This window comes from Schistocerca americana, chromosome 6 (assembly GCF_021461395.2).
Source record: "Schistocerca americana isolate TAMUIC-IGC-003095 chromosome 6, iqSchAmer2.1, whole genome shotgun sequence".
Classification (NCBI taxonomy): domain Eukaryota; kingdom Metazoa; phylum Arthropoda; class Insecta; order Orthoptera; family Acrididae; genus Schistocerca; species Schistocerca americana.
The window spans coordinates 309,197,188-309,218,993 of record NC_060124.1 but is presented as its reverse complement, the minus strand read 5'-3'; the positions used below and the strand labels follow the sequence as shown (position 1 = coordinate 309,218,993).

The 21,806-nt window shown below is 45.7% G+C and overlaps 1 protein-coding gene across 1 annotated transcript in view; it reads left to right on the top strand.

Annotated features, from left to right (window-relative positions):
* Positions 1-21,806, top strand: part of LOC124620109 (E3 ubiquitin-protein ligase TRIM9) — a 140,566-nt gene that overhangs the window by 69,380 nt on the left and 49,380 nt on the right. The window contains exon 7 of the mRNA XM_047146778.1: positions 5,302-5,440. Coding sequence (XP_047002734.1) covers positions 5,302-5,440 — 139 coding nt within the window. The remainder of the gene's footprint in view (positions 1-5,301; positions 5,441-21,806) is intronic.

Here is a 21,806-nt window from a genome sequence, read left to right as displayed (position 1 = left end):
GGGTGCCTCTGATTACACGTCTCGGTCACCTCGTGTTCGCATTGACGGGACTTTGTACAGTGGACGTTATATTTCAGATGTGTTACTACCCGTGGCTCTACCCTTCATTCGATTGCTGCGAAACCCTACATTTCAGCAGGATAATGCACGACCTCATGTTGCAGGTCCTGTACGGACCTTTCTGGATACAGAAAATGTTCGACTGCTGCCCTGGCCAGCACATTCTCCAGATCACCTCACCAATTGAAAAGGTCTGGTCAATGGTAGCCGAGCAACTGGCTCGTCACAATACGCCAGTCACTACTCTTGATGAACTGTGGTATCGTGTTGAAGCTGCATGGGCAGCTGTACCTATACACGCCATCCAAACTCTGTTTGACTTAATTCCTAGGCCGGCCGAGGTGGCCGAGCGATTCTAGGCGCTACAGTCTGGAACCGCGTGACCGCTACGGTCGCAGGTTCGAATCCTGCCTCGGGGCATGGACGTGTGTGATGTCCTTAGGTTAGTTAGGTTTAATTAGTTCTAAGTTCTAGGGGACTGATGACCTCAGAAGTTAAGTCCCATCGTGCTCAGAACCATTTGAACTTAATTCCTATGCTTATCAAGGCCGTTATTGCGGCTAGAGGTGGCTGTTCTGGGTACTGATTTGCCAGGATGTATGCACCCAAATTGCGTGAAAATGTGATCACATGTCAGTTCTAGTATAATTTATTCGTCCAATGAACACCCGTTTATCATCTGTATTGCTTCTTGTATTTATATACCATATAGCGGCCTAGTAGGCGTATGAAAACACGCATGTATTCGAATGCAGCGTTGTTCCAAAATTTTAAACCAATCGGTGAAGAACTTTCAGAGATTTAGGGTTTTTGTACAAACGAACTTCTATATTTTTATTTATATAGAAGATACATGTACCGTATACTTACCCGCCGTCGTCAGCAAGTAGCTGTATATAGCTAGCGTAAAACAGACTCGGTGGAGGAAGGTGTACAGCCTGTAGGCCTGCACGCAGTGCATTGTAATGAGAGACTGCCGGGGTCATGCGGGACCAACACCTGCCAGTTGTTACGAGCACGGAGGGTCGAGCTGAGCCGTACCGACGCTCACAATGTATTAGCCACGTCTATCGCCGCCGGCCGCTTTAAGTAACGGCCTCTCATTGTTTGTTATTCTACCCGTCCGGGCGGACAATAACCGCCGCCCGTTGTTGTACTCGAGGCGAGATAACACCGTTGTCTAAACGTAAATGGGGAGTAAAAGGTTAATTCGTCGCCTTTCTTTTGGGACGGAGCGGTCTCGCAGGCTCCGCGAGCGGGATCGTTAATGCCAGCCAGCCAGCCCAGATTAAGTTGCTCCGGCGAGAGGTTGGGCCGTGGCGACGGAGCGGCGAAGGAGCGGAGGGAAGGCAGCGAGAGGAAGCGGAGCCGTGTTGTACCGCGTCTAGTGGTCGCCGGAGAGCCAGAGCCTCGTCTCGCTGTGTGAGGGCGCAGGTGGTGTTTCCCTGCTGCGGAAATGCCTCGCTGGAGACCCGCCACAGCTATACCTTCTCGAGCACTCCCTTTCCGAGCTGTTTCGTTTAAACCCCCGGCAGACACTCTGCAGGTGTAGTGGCGGTACTGTCGCACCAGCGATTCCTTGTCGAGATTTGCCACTGCTGTCTTTGTCACTGCTGCTGCTGTTGCAACGACTTTAGCGTGAAGTATCACTGGCAACGCGCCATGTTTGCATGTAACAGCAAGCTCTTGCTTATCCGGCTTGTGGTTTATGTGTGCATGGATCTACGAATTTGAAGTATTCCGTAATGTCATTAATTGAATTTTCTGTCAGTATTCGTCAGAACAGGCCAACGGCCTTGCCGCAGTTGTAACACCGGTTTCCGTCAGATCACCGAAGTTAAGCGCTGTCGGTCTGGGCTAGCATGTGGATGGGTGACTATCCGGTCTGCCGGGCGCTGTTGGCAAGCGGTGTGCAGGCAGCCCTTGTGAGGCAAACTAAGGAGTTACTTGACTGAGAATTAGGGGCTCCGGTCACGAAAACTGACAACGGCTGGGAGAGCGGTGTGCTGACCACATGCACCTCCGTATCCGCATCCAAAGACGCCCCTGGGCTGAGAGGATGGCACGGCGGCCGGTCGGTACCGTTGGGCCTTCCAAGGCCTGTTCGGACGCAGAATTCGTCAGAATACGACAATAGTATTAAATACGATACGCTTACTAATGATCTGAAAAACTGTATGTACCGAGTTCCTCAAAAGATACGGTACCACTCTAGAATGTTAAAGCATACAAACTAATTAAGTTACTCATACCATGTTTAGCTTATGTAACGTAGTATATCTCAAAGTTTTTACGCCATTTATCAATTGCAGCATATACGCATTTCATGATACGCATAACATCCAGTGTTTATTCATTCTCTATCCACACTCGGCGCAGAATGTCCCTATCAAATGCGGTAATGGCAGCAACAGTTCCGTTCGTTAAATTACTAATGTTGTCGACGGGCATTTGGTACACTCCATCCTTGACGTACCCTCATAGAAAGAAGTTGGTTCAAATGGCTCTGTGCACTATGGGACTTAACATCTGAGGTCATCAGTCCCCTAGAACTAAGAACTATTTAAACCTAACTAACCTAAGGACATCACACACATCCATGCCCGAGGTAGGATTCGAACCTGCGACCGTAGCGGTCGCGCGGTTCCAGACTGAAGCGCCTAGAACCGCTCGGCCACACCGGCCGGTTTGAAAGAAGTCCATCAGTGTAATGTCAAGCCGACCTAGGAGGCCAGGGAATTGGACAGCCCCTACCAATCCACCGATCTGGAAACATCTGATCTAGAACATCTCGCACAATCTTAGCCCAATATGGCGGTGCACCATCTTGTTGGAAAGCGACTGTGTCTTGGCGGTCAGCCAGTTGTGGTAACGCAAAACAAGGTAATTGTTAGAATTAACTGTTTTGTTCGAGAAAAAATTATTCTACAATGCGATCAGCCGTCAAACATCACCACATATTCACTTCCGGGCTGTCACGTATATCTTCCGTCACAGTATGCGGGTGTGTTGTGCCGCAGAGGCGAACATTGTGTTCGTATACCTTACCACACAAGTGAAATGTTGCTTCACCAGAAAATGCCAAGTTGTTTAGAAAATTTCTATCCTCCGCTATACGGCGAATGACGTCCACGGCGAACTGCATAAACTGTGGCTTATCGTCTGGTTTCAATGACTGCAAATGTTGCCGTCGGTGTGAATACATCTGTAAACGCGTGCGAGGGAAACGGTGCACTGCCGCCTTAGGGATTCGCGGCTCTTGCGACGCCCTCCGAAGAGACTTCTGCGATGAACTTAGCAAGGCCAGCCGTGAGGCTTCAATTGTTCCGCGTCGTCCAGTATAATGTTTTACACCAACGCTTCCTGTGTGCATAAAGTTCCTGTACGACCGGCGTATCGAACGCTGCGACATTGGGTGCTTCCTATACCGTATCTGGAAGTTCCTTTGAACCTGCGGGTTATACGTTTGTGAGTATTACAGCGCCATCTATCACAAAGCGAAAAAAGTGGTCCAACTAAAACATTCATATTTCTTTACGTACTACACGAATATGTAATAAAAATGGGGGTTCCTATTTTTAAAAAACGCAGTTGATATCCGTTTGACCTATGCCAGCGCCATCTAGCGGGCCAACCATAGCGCCATCTGGTTTTCCCATGTAAGCTAGACAAGTTTCGTACTTTGTAGTTTTTTCGTGTGACGCTTATTTCGTGAAATATTTTGCCCGGTCACGATCAATGGACCACCCTGTATATAGATATTATTTGCTCACGAACTATTTAAAAGACGCCGATGTTCAGCTTGGACCTTTAAGTTGTGTGGAGCTTGTACTTCGTTGGAACAACACGAGTTGGAAAACTGGGACGTCTGTGTTTTTTCCTTTGCATTAAGAACTGATCTTTGTAAACGACGCCTTTGTTCATCTTTCAATTTTAATTTGCTGCGGATGTCTTTTCATTACTGAGCGGCCCAGTTGGAAACCTGGCTAGTAATTATATGTTTTTAATTTGTATTAAAATCTTATCTTTGTACTTTACACTCTTATCATTGTTCTGTTATGAAAATTACGCTAATGTTAACTTGGCTCTTTTGTAACTGCTGCTGGATGTATAGTGTTCGGCTTTTAGTGTTTCAATTTTTCATTAAGAACTTATGTTTGTACTTCGAACTCTCTTTGCTATTCTATTGCAGAAGCTGTAGTTATTTAACATGGCACTTTCGTAACTACTGTTGGCTGCATGAAGTACAGAGGGGTCCAGTACAGTCAGTATAGTGGACAGAATGACATAACATTACAGTTCTTGCACGGGGGGAAGATTATTTCATATGTTCCGAGTGACCCCCATTAGCAGCCAAACAACGTCGATTGCGCTGAACTGTTGACCGAACTATGTCTGTCAGTGTTACCGGTGTGATAGCTACACAGGACGCCTCCATGGTTTCTCCTAGCTCGAACAGTGTAGCTGGATTCTGTTGATAAACTTCATTTTTCAAGGTCGTCATAGACAGAAGTGAAGAGGTGTAAGGTCTGCAGACCGTGGTGGGTACTCAACAGCTAGTCTTCGACCTATCCATCGTCCAGGTAGATTTTCATCCAAGAAGGCTCTGACATCTCTGGGGTAGTGAGGGGAAGCCACATCCTGTTGCAGGTAAAATTTTTCATTTCAAAACACCTCTCGGATAGTAGATAAAATCGATGCTTGCAGCGTATGAAGATACACCTCATCGGTTGCCGTACCTTCAAAGAAGAATGGGCCAATCAAACTGCAGGATGACACATCACACCACACATTAACACCTGGTAGATAACATGTTTGTCCATGTTTGTCCAGTGGGCTACGCTACTGCGCAAAAATTGCAACGATATGTTATTTTATTCCAAAGATGTTAAATATCAAAGGGTGTCTATATTTTTCTGGACCACTCTGTATTTGATAACGTGAACATCCGCTACTGTGAAACATATTTGCACCGTAGAATAAAAATCCGCTTCAGTTGCTAGTAATTTTCTGAATTTATTCCATGAGCGGTTTCGAATCTTAAAGCTTCATCTTCAGGTGCCACCACGTAAAACACATGTTGCGGCCGGACCAGTCAGTCACTGGGAATCACACCCCCGTCAAACGCATGGGACCATGTCGTGCTGTCCAGACGACTGCTGTCGTTATTGGTCCTCCACATTTAAAAACTATATGAACCCTAATCTGTTGATTGTAGCGATTTGTATCTTGTGCCCGCAGGAAGTTTACTGCGGCAAGGAGACGATATGCACGGTGGACGGTCTGCACTTCAACTCCATGTACAACGCGCGCGTCAAGGCCTTCAACAGCACCGGCGAGGGAGACTACAGCGAGCTTATTGGCCTCCAGACGGCGGAAGGTGAGTCCCACCCTTCACTGTCACTTCAGTCGCTTCCACCACACCAAGTATGGATCCGTGGCCAGGTCATGGGTCTCCCGGCACAAACCACGAATAGACTGTGAGTCTGTTCGTAGTTTACGGGGATATTGGAAACGTATTTCCTGCGTCTCTGTGAGGGGAAAGTGGGATCAGGGTACGCTAAACCTCCTCCAGCGAGATTTTATTGTTGTTCAGTTTGTGAACTACATTGCGTGACAAAAAATGTGAAGTGCTCACAAGATATAGTCGATGACTGTGTAACGTTGAATACGCACACACTATCGGTGTGATTAGAGTTGCATTTCTCTGTGACTGGTAGAACGACACCAGAGTGTGTTAACTTTGTTCGTGTTTAGAGTTGTTGCATGACCTTGTAGTGTATATAAGGAGTTTGAACAGCGTCAGATGTTAAGTGACTACTGGGAAGGAAACGAATGAAAGGTAGCTTTATTATCAATTAGACTGATCGCGTTTTTTATTTTTTTTAAGTCGCAGTGGCTCCAGTTACAAACAAAAAAGGAACGAACACGCTTTTCGGATATTCAGTCTCAAGTTTCTGTAGTTTATTCCGTTTTTTTTCTCATTATTAATTCGAAGGCTTTTTTTCTACGGTAGGAGTTCCTTCAAACTACATGTGTAATTTATTACGAATATCACTTACACGTGACGCTTAGCGTTCTCAGTTCCCAAGCTGAAATAAATTTTATTTCTACCGGGGCTACAGTTTTTTCAAGATCTGATCGGTCGCGAAATTAGAACCACAGTGAAAATCCGCTGAAGCTTTGGACAGATATGTTGCACAGTGTCTCTAGCATGCCCACCCATCGCGTAACGTCGCTCTTCTCAGACCTAAAAGCACAGTGAGCACATGAAGAGGCGCAGAACTATAGGTCTCGTGCCAAGTGGTATAACGACCGTGTGAGGGCGAGTATTGCCGTATATTCAATACTGAAATATTTACGATCAGTACTGATGCTGACAAAAATATTTTCAGGAACACCTAGACATAGAGAGCATGTTAATGAGAGTGACATCGGTTTTGCAATTCGTCATTTTGTTGTTCGTATTTTTCTAGGCTGTCTTCACATAATATAGCTGATATATACTATGTTCAAGTGAATCAGGCTTTTGAACTTTTTAAAATGAACGAATCTCTGGTGAATTAATTTATTTAATGTTACAGAAACAAACCGTGCCAACATAAACAGTCACGAAAGGATTTTTGTACTTATTTAAAAAAGCTTGCTAATAGTGTTTGTGGATATTAACACGTTCGAATGACCTGCCCGTTGCCAAAAAGCACAGAGATCCTGTTAATAGCTTGTCGCCTGGATTGCCTATCTGATCGCAGTATATTGTTTTTCTGTTCTTCCCTGTGTTAACATTAGTAAATAATTCTTCTGCATTATGGATGCATAACAACTGTGCAGCTGTTGAAATTTAAGGCAATTTATAAAGAAGTATGCGCAACCACTTCCTTTCATTGACATTAATTTCTCCGTGATCATATTTCAGTATAGCTCAAATCCCATCTTTAGATGTTTACATTTATTTACGTGTGTGAACATTATTTATTTAACGGGTTTGCAGAATTTTGCAACTGAAGTTTTTAAGACAGTTGTTGTAAATCGTCGTAAACAACAAACAGCGTTCACGATGCTTAAATAAATGTAAATAGTTGAAGATCGGGTGAAAATAAAATGAATCTACTCTCAAAATCGTGAGTTTTAAGTCATAATTTGTCAGCGTGACGTGTCGAGAAACGGGTGACATTCATTTAGATGGTTTACGATTTGCATATACTATGTGATCAAAAGTATCCGGACACCTGGCTGAAAATGACTTACCAGTTCGTGGCACTCTCCATCGCTACTGCTGGAACCTTGATGACAGCTTCCACTCTCGCAGGCATACGTTCAATCAGGCGCTGGAAGGTTTCTTGGGGAATGGCAGCCCATTCTTCACGGCGTGCTGCACTGAGGAGAGGTATCGATGTCGGTCGGTTAGACCTGGCACGAAGTCGGAGTTCCAAAACATCCCAAAGTTGTTCTATAGGATTCAGATGTGGACTCTGTGCAGGCCAGTCCATTACAGGGATGTTATTGTCGTGTAACCACTCCGCCACAGGCCGTGCATTATGAACAGGTGCTCGATCATGTTGAAAGAATGCAATCGCCATCCCTGAATTGCTCTTCAACACTGCTAAGGAAGAAGGTGCTTGAAACATCAATGTAGGACTGTACTGTGATAGGGCCACCCAAGTCAACAAGTGGTGCAAGCCCCCTCCTCGAAAAATACGACCACACCATAACACCACCGTCTCCGATATTAACTGTTGGCACTACACATGCTAGCAGACGACGTTCACCGAGAATTCGCCACAACCACACCCTGCCATCGGATCGCCCGATTGTGTACCGTGATTCGTCACTCCACACAACGTTTTTCCACTGTTAAATCTTCCAATTTTTACGCTCCTTACACCAAGCGAGGCGTCATTTGTCATTTACCGGTGTGATGTGTGGCTTACGAGCAGCCACTCGAACGTGAAATCCAAGTTTTCTCACCTCCATCCTAACTGTCATTGTACTTGCAGTGGATCGTGATGGAATTTGGAATTCCTTTGTGATGGTCTGGATAGATGTCTGCCTATCACACATTTCTACCGAGATTTCGACACTCCTAAACATTCATAGATCCACTGTTTCCGATGTGATAGTGATATCACATCGGAAACAATGGATCTAGGAATGTTTAGGAGTGTCGAAATCTCGCGTACAGACGTATGACACAAATGACACCCAATCACCTGACCACGTTCGAAGTCCGTAAGTTCCGCGGAGCGCCCCATTCTGCTCTCTCACGATGTCTAATGAATACTGAGGTCGCTGATATGGAGTATCTGGCAGTATGTGGCAGCATAATGCATATAATATGAAAAAGTATGTTTTTGGGGGTGTCCGGATACTTTTGATCACATAGTGCATTAATGTCATGGACGCCACAGTCTTGAATTCATGCGCTAGGGGCGCTGCTGTCGCGTCTCGTGGCGAGATGACTCGCGAGCTTAATCAAGTATATGAATCGGCACCGCCGTCATCAAAGTTTGGCCATGCTTGAGTTAATGGATTTACCTGTTAAATCGTGTGTTACAAAGGGTGTTCTGAAATTCCCGTTACAAAGTTTTCGGGCAGTGAGTAGATAATATTTTGAACAGGAACTCATATCCGAAAACGTTTCCGTGCTACAGCCTTTTGAAAACATGTTTGCTAGGTAGGTATGTAGCAGGGTAGTCATTTTGGGGGGTACGTACGTCGCATTGTCTGATGTCATCTGACGTTCACCCTACCTGTCTGACCTGGTTACAGCTTCATTGACGGTTCTGTGAGTTGTTTGACCTGCATAGTTGAGTACACGTTTGCAGAAGGCACCGACATGATCCTTCTGAATGGCGAAGCTCACGGTAATGGAAGAGCTGCACGTTAGAGTTATCAGGATCGTTCTCCACAAGGTCCGACTCCACCGCATACCCTTTTCGCCGCAATTACGGAACAGCTTCGAGAAAGGGTACCTTCAACTTCAGCAGGCGTGACAGGAGACGCCGCGCACCCGAACTGGAAGAGGCCGCACTGTATCTCGGCCAACAGAAGACGTCAACGAGTACACGAGCTATTTATTTGGCTATTAACGAGTGGTATTGTAAAACAAGTGATGTACCTGGTCACCTCTAAACAATTACTTGTTAAAGTGGTAGCTATACGAACATGTTTTCAAATGGTTATAGCAGTTCAAAATATTACGCTACTGGGCATTAAAATTGCTACACCACGAAGATGACGTGCTGCAGACGCGAAATTTAACCGACAGGAAGAAGAAGCTGTGATATGCAAATGATTAGCTTTTCAGAGCATTCACACAAGGTTGGCGCCGGTGGCGACACCTACAACGTGCTGACATGAGGAAAGTTTCCAACCGATTTCTCATACACAAACAGCAGTTGACCGGCGTTGCCTGGTGAAACGTTGTTGTGATGCTTCGTATAAGGAGGAGAAATGCGTACCATCACGTTTCCGACTATCGCGATTGCGGTTTATCGTATCGCGACATTGCTGCTCGCGTTGGTCGAGAGCCAATGACTGTTAGCAGAATATGGAATCGGTGCGTTCAGGAGGGTAATACGGAACGCCGTGCTGGATCCCAACGGCCTCGTATCACTAGCAGTCGAGATGACAGGCATCTTATCCGCACTGCTGTAACGGATCGTGCAGCCACGTCTCAATCCCCGAGTCAACAGATGGGGACGTTTGCAAGACAACAACTATCTGCACGAACAGTTCGACGACGTTTGCAGCAGCATGGACTATCAGCTCGAGACCACGGCTGCGGTTGCCCTTGACGCTGCATCACAGATAAGAGCGCCTGCGATGGTGTATTCAACGACGAACGTGGGTGCACGAATAGCAAAACGTCATTTCTTCGGATGAAACGAGGTTCTGTTTACAGCATCATGATGGTCGCACCCGTGTTTGGCGACATCGCGGTGAACGCACATTGGAAGCGTGTATTCGTCATCGCCATACTGGCGTATCACCCGGCGTTATGGTATGGGGTGCCATTGGTTATACGTCTCGGTCACCTCTCGTTCGCATTGACGGCACTTGAACAGTGGACGTTACATTTCAGATGTGTTACGACCCGTGGCTCTACACTTCATTTCAGAAAGATAATGCACGACCGCATGTTGCAGGTCCTGTACGGGACTTTCTGGATACAGAAAATGTTCGACTGCTTCCGTGGCCAGCAGATTCTCGAGATCTCTCACCAATTGAAAAGTCTGGTCAATGGTGGCCGCGCAACTGGCTCGTCACAATACGCCAGTCACTACTCTTGATGAACTGTGGTATTGTGTTGAAGCTGCATGGGCAGCTGCACCTGTATACGCCATCCAAGCTATGTTTGACTCAATGCCCGGGCGTATCAAGGCTGTTATTGCGGCCAGAGGTGGCTGTTCTGGGTACTAATTCCTCAGGATCTATGCACCCAAATTGTGTGAAAATGTAATCACATGTCAGTTCTAGTATAATATATTTGTCCAATGAATACCCATTTATCATCTGCATTTCTTCTTGGTGTAGCAATTTTAATGTCTTGTAGTATATCTACTCACTCCCTTCCACAAGTTCTAGAAGTTTGTAAATGGGGCTTTCCGAACATCCTGTTTTTTTTTTTTTTTTTAAATCTGAGGTTTAGGTTTTGTTCTACACGTACGTCTGATCATTGAAGAAAAAAACCAACGTGATGAAACCGCTGCGTGATGCCAGTGGGCGATCTGCAGTTTCCGACCTCTGCGCTCGTCCACCTGTCGCGGCTGTGAACGTGGCGACACGGGCAGATTTGTCGGTCCCCCGCGGTGATTTCCAGCAGGGCAGTCACTGCGGCGAATTTACACGCGGCAGATAGGCGGCGTGACAAACTGCACGGCCGGACCGCTCGACTCCCCAGCGGCTGCCCGCCGGCAGATCGATGCACCTGGCGTGACGGCGCTGCCTCCCCTTCAGAACGGGCCCACGCACGTGCCATTGCTCTTACATTAGCGCCCGCCGCACTCCCGCATTAGCTCTAACGGGAAACGGCAGACCTTTTCATCTGCGCTCGCACGTGCGCGAGCGGAAAGTGATGATGCGTAAATGTCTAACAGTCGTAGCCTTATTATGTCTCATAAAAAGTAATAAGGAAGTGTTTTAAACACATGAAATGGCAGCTGATGCTGTAGAGACGCTGCGAGGAAAACAATTTGCAGTCGCGGCGAAACGGTAATGTCGGGGTTTGAGTCCCCACCCATCCAGTGTAAAGTTGCAGTACAGTAAGCGACCTAGAAATATAAGTTAAAACTGAAAAATAAGCGATGTTTATTTGCTTTAAATGACTGACATAATTCATACAAAATTAACAACCAGAGAGCAAAGTTCTCAGAAATCTTAGATGAAATTACAAAATGAAGCTAACACTGTGGGATGGTACCAAATTATGTGGAAGACTATATAGAGAAAACATAACAAGATCTCCTCATCTGGGCAGCCTGTGAATTCAAAGTTAACGTCACCAGAGGTTGGCACATGTTATAACCAATTAAGCAGCACAAGTTGCGTGGAAAAGCAAGTAGTAGTGCGCCGCTCAGAATATGGATAGCGCTGCCGCAATTGTGAGACATTTTTCCAAAATCAGCTAGTTGGCGCAATCAGCAACAGAGAGTGACCGGGACATAAATCGCCAGGGTCTTCGTTCTAAACCCTCAACTTCTAACCTAAGGAAAAGCGTGTCCATGGAGTTGGCCACTCAGCGGTTGGTTGGTTGTTTCGGGGGAGGGGACCAAACAGCGAGGTGATCGGTCCCATCGCATTAGGGGAGGATGGGAAGGAAATCAGCCGTGCCCTTTCAAAGGTCCATCCCAGTATTTGTCTAAAGCGATTAGGGAAATCACGGAAAACCTAAATCTGGGTGACCGGACGCGGGTTCCCCCCGAATGCGAGTCCAGTGTGCTAACCACTGCGCCGAGGGCGACTCAGTGCTGTTGCCCATGTGATGAACGAGAATATTACTTATTTTACAAAAAAAAGGGAGGGTGAAATGCAGCAACAACGCCCACTCTTGGCATACAAAAAGGACATTTACAAACAGCAGTTGGGTCCTGCCCTGGAGCAGTGAGTACCCGGTAGGGTGGCCTCTTCACATTAAGAACTGTGGAAAAATGGTTCAAATGGCTCTGAGCACTATGGGACTTAACTGCTGAGGTCATCAGTCCCATAGAACTTAGAACTACTTAAACCTAACTAACCTAAGGACATCACACACAGCCATGCCCGAGGCAGGATTCGAACCTGCGACCGTAGCGGTCGCGCGGTTCCAGACTGTAGCACCTAGAACCTCTCGGCCACTCCAGCCGGCAAGAACTGTGGAGGGGGAGGGGTGGGGACGACTCATTTGATTATAACACACCAAAATTTTGGAGTGAAAGAAACTGACTTTCTTACTCAGATCGGGCAGTACCACGGCGTCCCCTCCTTTGATGTTCGTGTAGAAAAGGCCAACAAAAGTACAGAGCAGGCCATGCGTGTACTTCCGCGAAAACTGCTCAACTCCCAGTGGACTTTCGCCCCTCCTGACGAGATTCACTGACTACTGCCTTCTGCTGACAAACAGGAGCTTGAGGCGAAACCTTCTCAACGAGAAGAAAACAAAACTTTACCCTCAGGTGCACAAGTCCAGTGCTCACAATAAAATAACCACGAAATAAGCGGAGAAAAATGAAACAATAACAAGAAGCGAAATGTGACAGTCACGTCACAATGTCTGTAATCTTGGTAGGAATTGAAAACACTGTGCGACAGTGCTGTAGCGTGCCCCTAGAGGGGTTAAAAGAGTATTGTGGAACCTGTTGATAAAGTGAAGTAAGACTGAGGCTTTTTTGTCTTGGTTCCTCTTCATTCATACATACTTTCCAAGAGATTAGCAGCATTATTATTTTCTTACTTTGCTTTCTTTTCTGTAGGGCCAAGGCAGCTGTGGCTACGTTGCCACTCCTTGGTCTTTCACTTACAAAAAATAGGGATTATGAAAGATAAACGAGTGACGATACACTCTAAGATATACATAAATAAATAACTCAAATAAAAAAGAACGCTCATGAAAAAATTATCGAAACTGGACGAAAATCGGCAGATCTTATGTAGTTGTACGGACAAAAAAGATAGCAATTTTTAAAAAAGTGGATGAACTATTCAAGAAAAAGAGGTTCACGAATTAAGCAAGTTGGTAATATGTTGGTCCACCTCTGGCCTCTTGCTAGCAATTATTCTGCTTTGCATTGATTGATGGAGCAATTGGACGTCCTCTTGAGGGATATTGTGCCAAATTATGTACAGCTAGGGCGTTAGATCGTCACAACCCCGAGCTGCTTGCAGGGCCCTGTCCATAATGCTCCCAACGTTCTCAAATGGGAAGAGATCTGGCGACCTTGCAGGACAAGGTAGCGTTTGGAAAGCAGGATGATAAGCAGTAGAAACGCCTTCCGTGTGCGGGTGGGCGTTGTCTTGCTGAAATGTAAGCGCAGGAAGGGCAACAGAACGGGACGTTGAGTACCGTGGACGTACCTCTATGCTGTAATGGTGCCTCGGATTACAACGGAAGGGGTCCTGGAATGAAAATATATGTCACCCCGTACCATCGCTCCTAGTTGTCAGGCCGTATGGCGGGCGACAGTCAGGTTGATGTCCCACAGCTGTCTGTGGCGTCTCCATACGCGTCTTCACTGATCATCGGAGCTCTGTTCGAAGCGAGACTCATCACTGAAGACAATTATACTCCAGTTAAAGAGACTCCAGGCCGAAGACGGGACTGGAGACGCTCTGGACAGCGCTGGGATCCAACAGAACTGTCGCCCGCCATACGGCCTGACAACCATGAGTCATGGCCAGGGGTGACAATTCTTCGTATTGCAGGACCACTTTGATCGTCATCTGCGGCGTCCTTACAACATGTCGGTACGTCGACAATATTCTACGCCCCGTCTTCTTGCCCTTCATGGTAAGGAAACCTGTGGTTACCTTTCAGCAAGGCACTGCCCGCCCGAACACGGAAAGAGTTTCTGCTACTTGTCTTCAAGCTTCCGACACCCTACGTTGGCCAGCAAGGTCACCGGATCTTTCCCCATTTGAAAACTTTTGGAATATTATGGGCAGGGACCTCCAACCATCTCGGCATGCTGACGATCTAACACGCTAGTGGACAGAATTAGACACGTTATCCTTCAGGATGGCATTCAACAGATCTGTCAGTCAATGCCAAGCCGAATAACTGCTTGCGTAAGGGCCAGAGGTGGACCAATGCTCTATTGACTTGCTCAGTTTGTGAAGCTCCTTCTCTTGGCTCAATCATCAAATTTTTCTGAAACTGTAATCATTTGTTTGCCTTTATATGTACATAACATGCACCGAGTTCCTTCCCATTGGGATGGATCTTCCGTGGTGCGTCATTTTTCTTGTTAAGCTCTCTGAGGATGAGAACCGAGTGTGTCTTCTGAGAAATTTGGTGTTATGAGGTGTTGGAGAGTAGGTTCTGTGAAGACAGGTGAGCATGGGGGAGGTAATTGATACATGAGCTGCAGGTGTTTGGAGATGAATTGTATCTCAACAAGGTTCGAAAAACCGAACAGGGCATGTTTGATTTTAAAACAATTATCTGAGTCTTTATAGCTGCTGATGATGCCTGCAGAATTAAGAACCGAAACGTTAGTTACAGAAATATGCCTTTGATCACAGCGTAATCTCCAGTAAACAAAAGTCACGAAGGGCGTAAATGCAGGCAGTGAGGACCTTCGCTGTTGGGACTGTACGAGCAGATCTCGGCACAGGCGACCTCGTCTGTACATTAAAACACTGGAGAAACCTTGTTGGCAGAATTCGCTTCCAGCCTCCAGAGAATACATTGTAGTTCGACTTCGTTCGCAGAAGTGACGCAATTCTTCGGTGTTCGGTGGTAACGAATGCAGATGACAGCAACAAGCACCCCGCCTCTAGCCGGCGTCAGAGGCCACCGCCGCGGGCACTAGCTGGTCGGGGAGCAGACGGCAGACAGCCCAGATTTCCAATTTAAATTCAATCTGCCGCGTGACATAATTGACACCAGTTATCGCTCCGTCTGGCCCGGGCCGGGGGTGGCGACACCAAACACCGCTGACTCACCCCTCCCCCCACCCCCGAATCCCGCATCCGAAACTCTCGAGCAGTAACCGCCCTCCCTGTTACTGCGCCCTCTCATCTGCATGTCGAGTTCTTTGTCTGGGTAATTTTGTTGCCTCACTTAAAGTAGCGAGGCTGCGGCAAGGCGTGAATACTATTGTGTATTTCAAACACTCCTGACACTCGTCGTTAGAAGAGTGGGACGCCAGAAAAGACCGACGTAAACTACTACCAAGAAAAGTGCATTAGCTTTAAATTCTGCTTTGCGTATAGATGAGACACAGACTCTTCTCACCGTCTTTGAGGTTGAGGAGAGAGTTTCGACTTTAATGCATATTCACTTGACGCGAAGTTAACCTGTTAACTCTGAAGTTTTAAAAGGATTCTACAGATATGCCTGTATTGTTGGGAAAACAGCGGGGAGTTGAAACGTCCCCTTAGAAAATTAATGAATGACTGTACCTGAACAGCCTACTTACATAGTTACCCAGCCCTCAACAGGGCGTTAGTGCTTTCCGTTAGACGAACTTCGTATCGTGAAATGCAACGGTATTAACGTGTATCGACAAGCATGTCCATCTTCGAGCACAATTCTCTTTTGATTCACAGGAGAGTGTGTATTTCTATATAAACATTGTACTGAAATTCCCGTTAAAACTTCTAGAACTTATACAGGGCCGGCCAGAGTGGCCGAGCGATTCTAGGCGCTACAGTCTGGAACCGCGCGACCGCTACGGTCGCAGGTTCGAATCCTGCCTCGGGCATGGATGTGTGTGATGTCCTTCGGTTAGTTAGGTTTAAGTAGTTCTAAGTTCTAGGGGACTGATGACCTCAGCAGTTAAGTCCCATAGTGCTCAGAGCCATTTGAACCATTTTGAACTTATCCAGCAGAATGAGTACATAATATTCTGAATGGGAACCCATGCTCAGAAATGTACCGTTTCCGTTGTACAACAGTTTCAACTCAGATATGTAACCGTCCAGGCCTGTAGATGGAAAGAGAAAAGTTTCAGAGTTGTTTGTCCTGGTATGCAATAGAGTAGACAGAATGACGTGTACTGCGTCAGGCGGTCACCTACTGTCACTTAAAGTCTACCTTGCAGCGAGACTACTGCAGAGACAGTGGAAGATCTGCTAGTACGATTTCTGGCAGCTGCACTAGAAACTGAAGACACACCAGGCGGGATGGAGAGTGCGTACCAGAACATGCTTCATAGGTACAATGTGTGTAACAAGGTTGGGGGTCGCCACATCGAGCCGCTGTTGTAATGCATCAGTACTGTCCTGTACATAGGCCGGCCGGAGTGGCCGAGCGGTTCTAGGCGCTACAGTCTGGAACTGCGCGACCGCTACGGTCCCAGGTTCGACTCCTGCCTCGGGCATGGATGTGTGTGATGTCCTTAGGTTAGTTAGGTTTAAGTAGTTCTAAGTTCAAGGGGACTGATGACCTCAGAAATTAAGTCCCACAGTGCTGAGAGCCATTTGAACCATTTTTTTTTATTTTTTTTGTCGCCGGCCGGAGTGGCCGCGCGGTTAAAGGCGCTTCAGTCTGGAACCGCACGACCGCTACGGTCGCAGGTTCGAATCCTGCCTCGGGCATGGATGTGTGTGATGTCCTTAGGTTAGTTAGGTTTAAGTAGTTCTAAGTTCTAGGGGACTTATGACCACAGCAGTTGAGTCCCATAGTGCTCAGAGCCATTTGAGCCATTTTTTTTGTCCTTTACATACAGTGTGCTGGGTTCTCCTTTGTCTTGGAACAATGCAGACACGTAATGTTTAAGTATTAATACAAAAAAATGTGCTTAAGTGATAAATGGATGTTTCGTTATGTTTCCTTTCAAATTGTTAGCTAGTAACTACTGCGTCACGCCAAATTCAATTCCTCACTCAGAAGTGGATGAGTTAAACATCTGAATTGAAACTGTCGTGGAACGTAATCGTTGAGTTTCCAGGCATTGGTCCCCATTCACCAATATTATGTACTCACTCCCCTCTACAAGTCCTAGAAGTTTGTAACGGCAATTTCCGAACATGGTGTACAAAAATTCAGGCCACTTCCTCGCGTCCGTGTGTATATCTAGGCTAATCTCAGAAACTGCTCATCCGAGGTTGACCAACAGTTATACTGACTCACTAGGAAGGTTTTTGTATTTAATTTGTAAATATCTCGTAGAAATTATGTGAACTGTGAGGTGGATTAAAAGTTCAGATGTGGAAACGATGCTACTGCAACCTAGCGAACATTCACCATAACTCGAGAGAGCATCAGTCTCTTGGGGGATCAGAAAGAGTGAACTAATTCGCATCTGGTGTGATGGTCTAGTGGCAGAGCGTTTGGCTAGAAACTGTATCAGTAATGAAAAGATGAGCATCTCATCATCAGGTCGTGACATGAGACTTACAATTTGCAATAATCAAATATTTTAACCAACAGTTTCCCTGCAATAATTTGAGAACAGTTGCATGGTGAGAAACCATGCGAATCCAAAAAAAAAAAAAAAAAAAAAATGTGGTGTTTTACTTTTGTGCTTCTAGGAAAACGTTTTCGGAAAAAGTATTTCAACGGCTTTGCTTTGTATGTATATAGTTCCTCAGCAACGCAGTAGATGACTCAGATTCCAGCTTTCTGTTTCCTTGAATTAAACCTAGATGTGGACACGATTCATTGCATGGCACGCCAAAGAAGTCTGCCATAAAAAGTCCACAACATAGAATTGTGTACGTGATTCAACAATGCATCACTAAGGTTCACAAGAGAGGAGCACTGCAACAAGAGCTAATCATGTACATCACGTGAGTTTCTTCTTATTTTTCTTTCACTTGTGCCACCTCAGCCAGACTACGGTATACAATGAGTCACTCACACACACAAATAAATTCCTGACTGGCATAGATTCGCATACAATATTTACATAGGTTCTTTACGTATTACTTACATCACGATGTGCTTCCATCACTGGCATGAGATGTCACTCCAAATCCCAATTCCGTATGACACACACCAACATTCACGCTTTCAGACAATTTTCTTGGCGTATGCTGGTCAGATCGCATAGATTGTAAATGAAAGTGATGGTATTCACTTACTTAACGTTGCTTTCTGATTTTTGTTCTTGACCCCAAACAAAATACGCTAAGCCAGTCAAGTGATCTGGCCTTAGATACTGATTGCTACCCGTGCAAAGACACGCCTGGTCGCTAGCTTCTATAATATGTTTGAAACGATCAGTGAATCTATTAGTGAAATCCAGAACAAAATCCCTATTGCACTTCCTGAGATTGGAGACGTGAATTTACTTATATATCTGTCCCCATCTGTCTCTCTCGAACGTACTACTTCTTGCTTCACTGCGTATAAAGGGGGAGGATACGGGGCGAACTTTACTGAAAGAAAAGATCGTTTGGTAGGAGACATCATGATCCATCAAGGTATCACCAGTTTAGAATTGGAGGGAAATCTCTAGGGTAAAAGTCATTGTAGAGGGAGACAAGAGAGGAATGCAGTATGCAGATTTAAGAGGAAGTAGCTTGCAGTAGTTATTCGGTGATGTTTGCGCAGGATAGAGTAGCGTGGAGAGCTGCATCAAACCAGGCTTCAGACTGTAGACCACAACACTAAAAATAACACATGTACGTAGACTGATCGACGACTTGGTAGATATATATTGAGATACATCTACCACAAACACAGTTTGGTTATGTAATTAACTAGACTTCTCCGATGTGCGTAAACGGCAGAACACTTTAGTAACTGTGAACTGTTGCCATTATCTACGATGCTTGATACAAACCGTGATCCACCGTCTCCAGACTGAATAGTTGCATCACTGTATCGTGCAAAGTTTTGTTGCAGATTGTTGTCTCTTAGAACTATCCAAGTTCAGCCATTTCCCAGAATCGTATTCAACCGTTATTCACGGCTTTATTGTGCCCCAGTTTGTCGCTGCGTGCGTAAACGCGGAGTTTATGGCGGAATAATTCATATTGTCGGAAGGTTTGCGCCGCTGTAAAAACATTACGATCCCCCGCCAGCCGCGGCCGGGCGCCGTACACGCTGCAAAGCGACCACGCACGATCCCGTCGTAAAATGGCGAATCGCCTCCGTCCGTTCGGCGAGAAAATCTGGGACCGCTGGCGAGAAACGGCCATTAAGCTGAAAGATCTTTATTGAAATCTACATTTTATGCGAGAGGAGAATGTATTAAAGAGGGACAATTGCGGAACTGACAAAACATAGCGTGCTTATATCCGAACAAAAACGTGGTCCGCGAAACAAGGAGCGAGGCATCTCATAAGAGGCACCAGAACGAGACAAATTTGAATGGCATAGAAATACGTACAGGCGTTTCGACATCTACATATGCATGATTATCCAGCAATTCACAATTAAGGGCGTGGCAGAGGGTTCATCGGACCACCCTCAAGCCATGTCTGTACCGTCACACTCCCGAGCTTCCTGCGGGAAAAACGGACACGTAAATCTTTTTGCGATTTATCATGTTTTATTACGTTCCTTTCTCGTTATGTATGTGTCCGTCAACAAAATATTTTTGCATCCGGGGAAGGTAGTTCGAGACTGAAATTTCGCGAAAGGATCTCTCCGCAACGAAAAACATCTTTCACTTTATGATTACCCGCCCACTCCGCGTATCATACGTGCAACACTGTCTCCCCCATACTCATATCGGTGAGACCCTACCCCTATTTCGCAATTGTATAAAATGAGCTGCCCTCATCGGATTACTTTATAAGACGATAAATGACAACATCATCTATAGACAATGCAAGAGTGCTGCTCGTATTGTCTCCTAAATCGTTTATCGGGAACAGAGAGCCTGCAACACTTCGTTGGGGAACCACTTATATTATTTCTGTTTTACTCGATGAATCTGCGTGTGCCGGCCGGAGTGGCCGAGCGGTTCTAGGCGCTACAGTCTGGAGCCGCGTGACCGCTGCGGTCGCAGGTTCGAATCCTGCCTCGGGCATGGACGTGTGTGATGTCCTTAGGTTAGTTAGGTTTAAGTAGTTCTAGGGGACTGATGACCACAGAAGTTAAGTCCCATAGTGCTCAGAGCCATTTGAACCATTTTTTTGAATATGCGTGTGTTATTACTTTTCTGACAGGAAATCACGAATCCAGTCACACAACTGTTGCAATACTTTGTAGGCCCGCTATTTGAGTACAAGTCGCCCTTGACGAACATTGTCAAAGGCCTTCTGGAAACCTAAAAATTTGGAATCAATTTGACTTCCCCTGTCGGTAGCAATGATTACTTCGTGAGAATATAGAGTTATTTGTGTTGGACAAGAACGATATTTTCTGAAATCGTCATAACTTTTTGTCGATAAATCGTTTTCTCCGAGATAATTCACAATGTTCGGACTCAGTATATGTTCCAAAATCTTAATGCAAATCGACGTTAATTATAGGGACCTGTAATTCAGTTGATTATTTCTATTTATTTTCTTCGGTATTGGTGTGACTTGTGCAATTTTTCAGTCCTTAGGTGCGGATCTTTCGATTAACGAGCGGCTGTATAAGATTGCCAAGTGAGGATGTTTTATATCAGCGTCCTCTGAAAGGCACCTATTTCGCATACAAACTGTTCCAGATACCTTGTTTTTGTTAAGTGATTAAGCTGCTTCGTTACACCGAGTTACCCACGTTGGCAGTTGTTCTCGATTCGAATCTGGAATATTAACTTCGTCTTCTTAGGTGAAGGAACTTCCTAAAATCGTATGTAGTAACTCTGCTTTAGTGGCACTGTCACCAGCAACATAAACCGAGCGAGGTGGCGCAGTGGTTAGACACTGGACTCGCATTCGGGAGGACGACGGTTCAATCCCGCGTCCGGCCATCCTGATTTAGGTTTTCCGTGATTTCCCTAAATCGCTCCAGGCAAATGCCGGGATGGTTCCTCTGAAAGGGCACGGCCGACTTCCTTCCCCATCCTTCCCTAATCCGATGAGACCGATGACCACGCTGTCTGGTCTCCTTCCCCAAACAACCAACCAACCAACCAGCAACATTGCCATTACCATCGTGCAGTGATGGTGTTGTTTGCGTCTTGCTGCTAGTGTTCTTTACATACAACCAGAATCTCTTTTGCCAGATTTAGAGACTAAATTTGGTTGTGTAAATTATTAAAAGTATCTCGCATTGAAGACTATGCTAAATTCGAGCTTCTATATACCTTCGCCAGTCTTGGGGATTTTGTTTTATTTTAAATTAGACATTCTGGTTTCGTTGCTTCTGCAACAGCGTTCTGATCTGTTTTTGTATCACGGGAGACCAATACCAATTCTTATTAATTTATTTGATATATGTCTCTCAACTGCTGTCGATACTATTTCTTTGAATGTAAGCCACATCTGGTCTACGCTTACAAAGGCAGCTTAGAAGTTTTATCAACAAAGAATTACCGCCGAGAATCGGGCCTATGTCTCTACTTTTATTCTTTCCGACTACTTCTTGCACCCAACGTTGTCAATTATTTGCTGGGTATATTCCAACCTCTGTCTCACCCTACAGTCTTTTGCGGTCTAGAGCTATCTCGAGTACCATGGAAGTTATTGCTTTGGTGTCCTAACACATGTTATATCGTCCT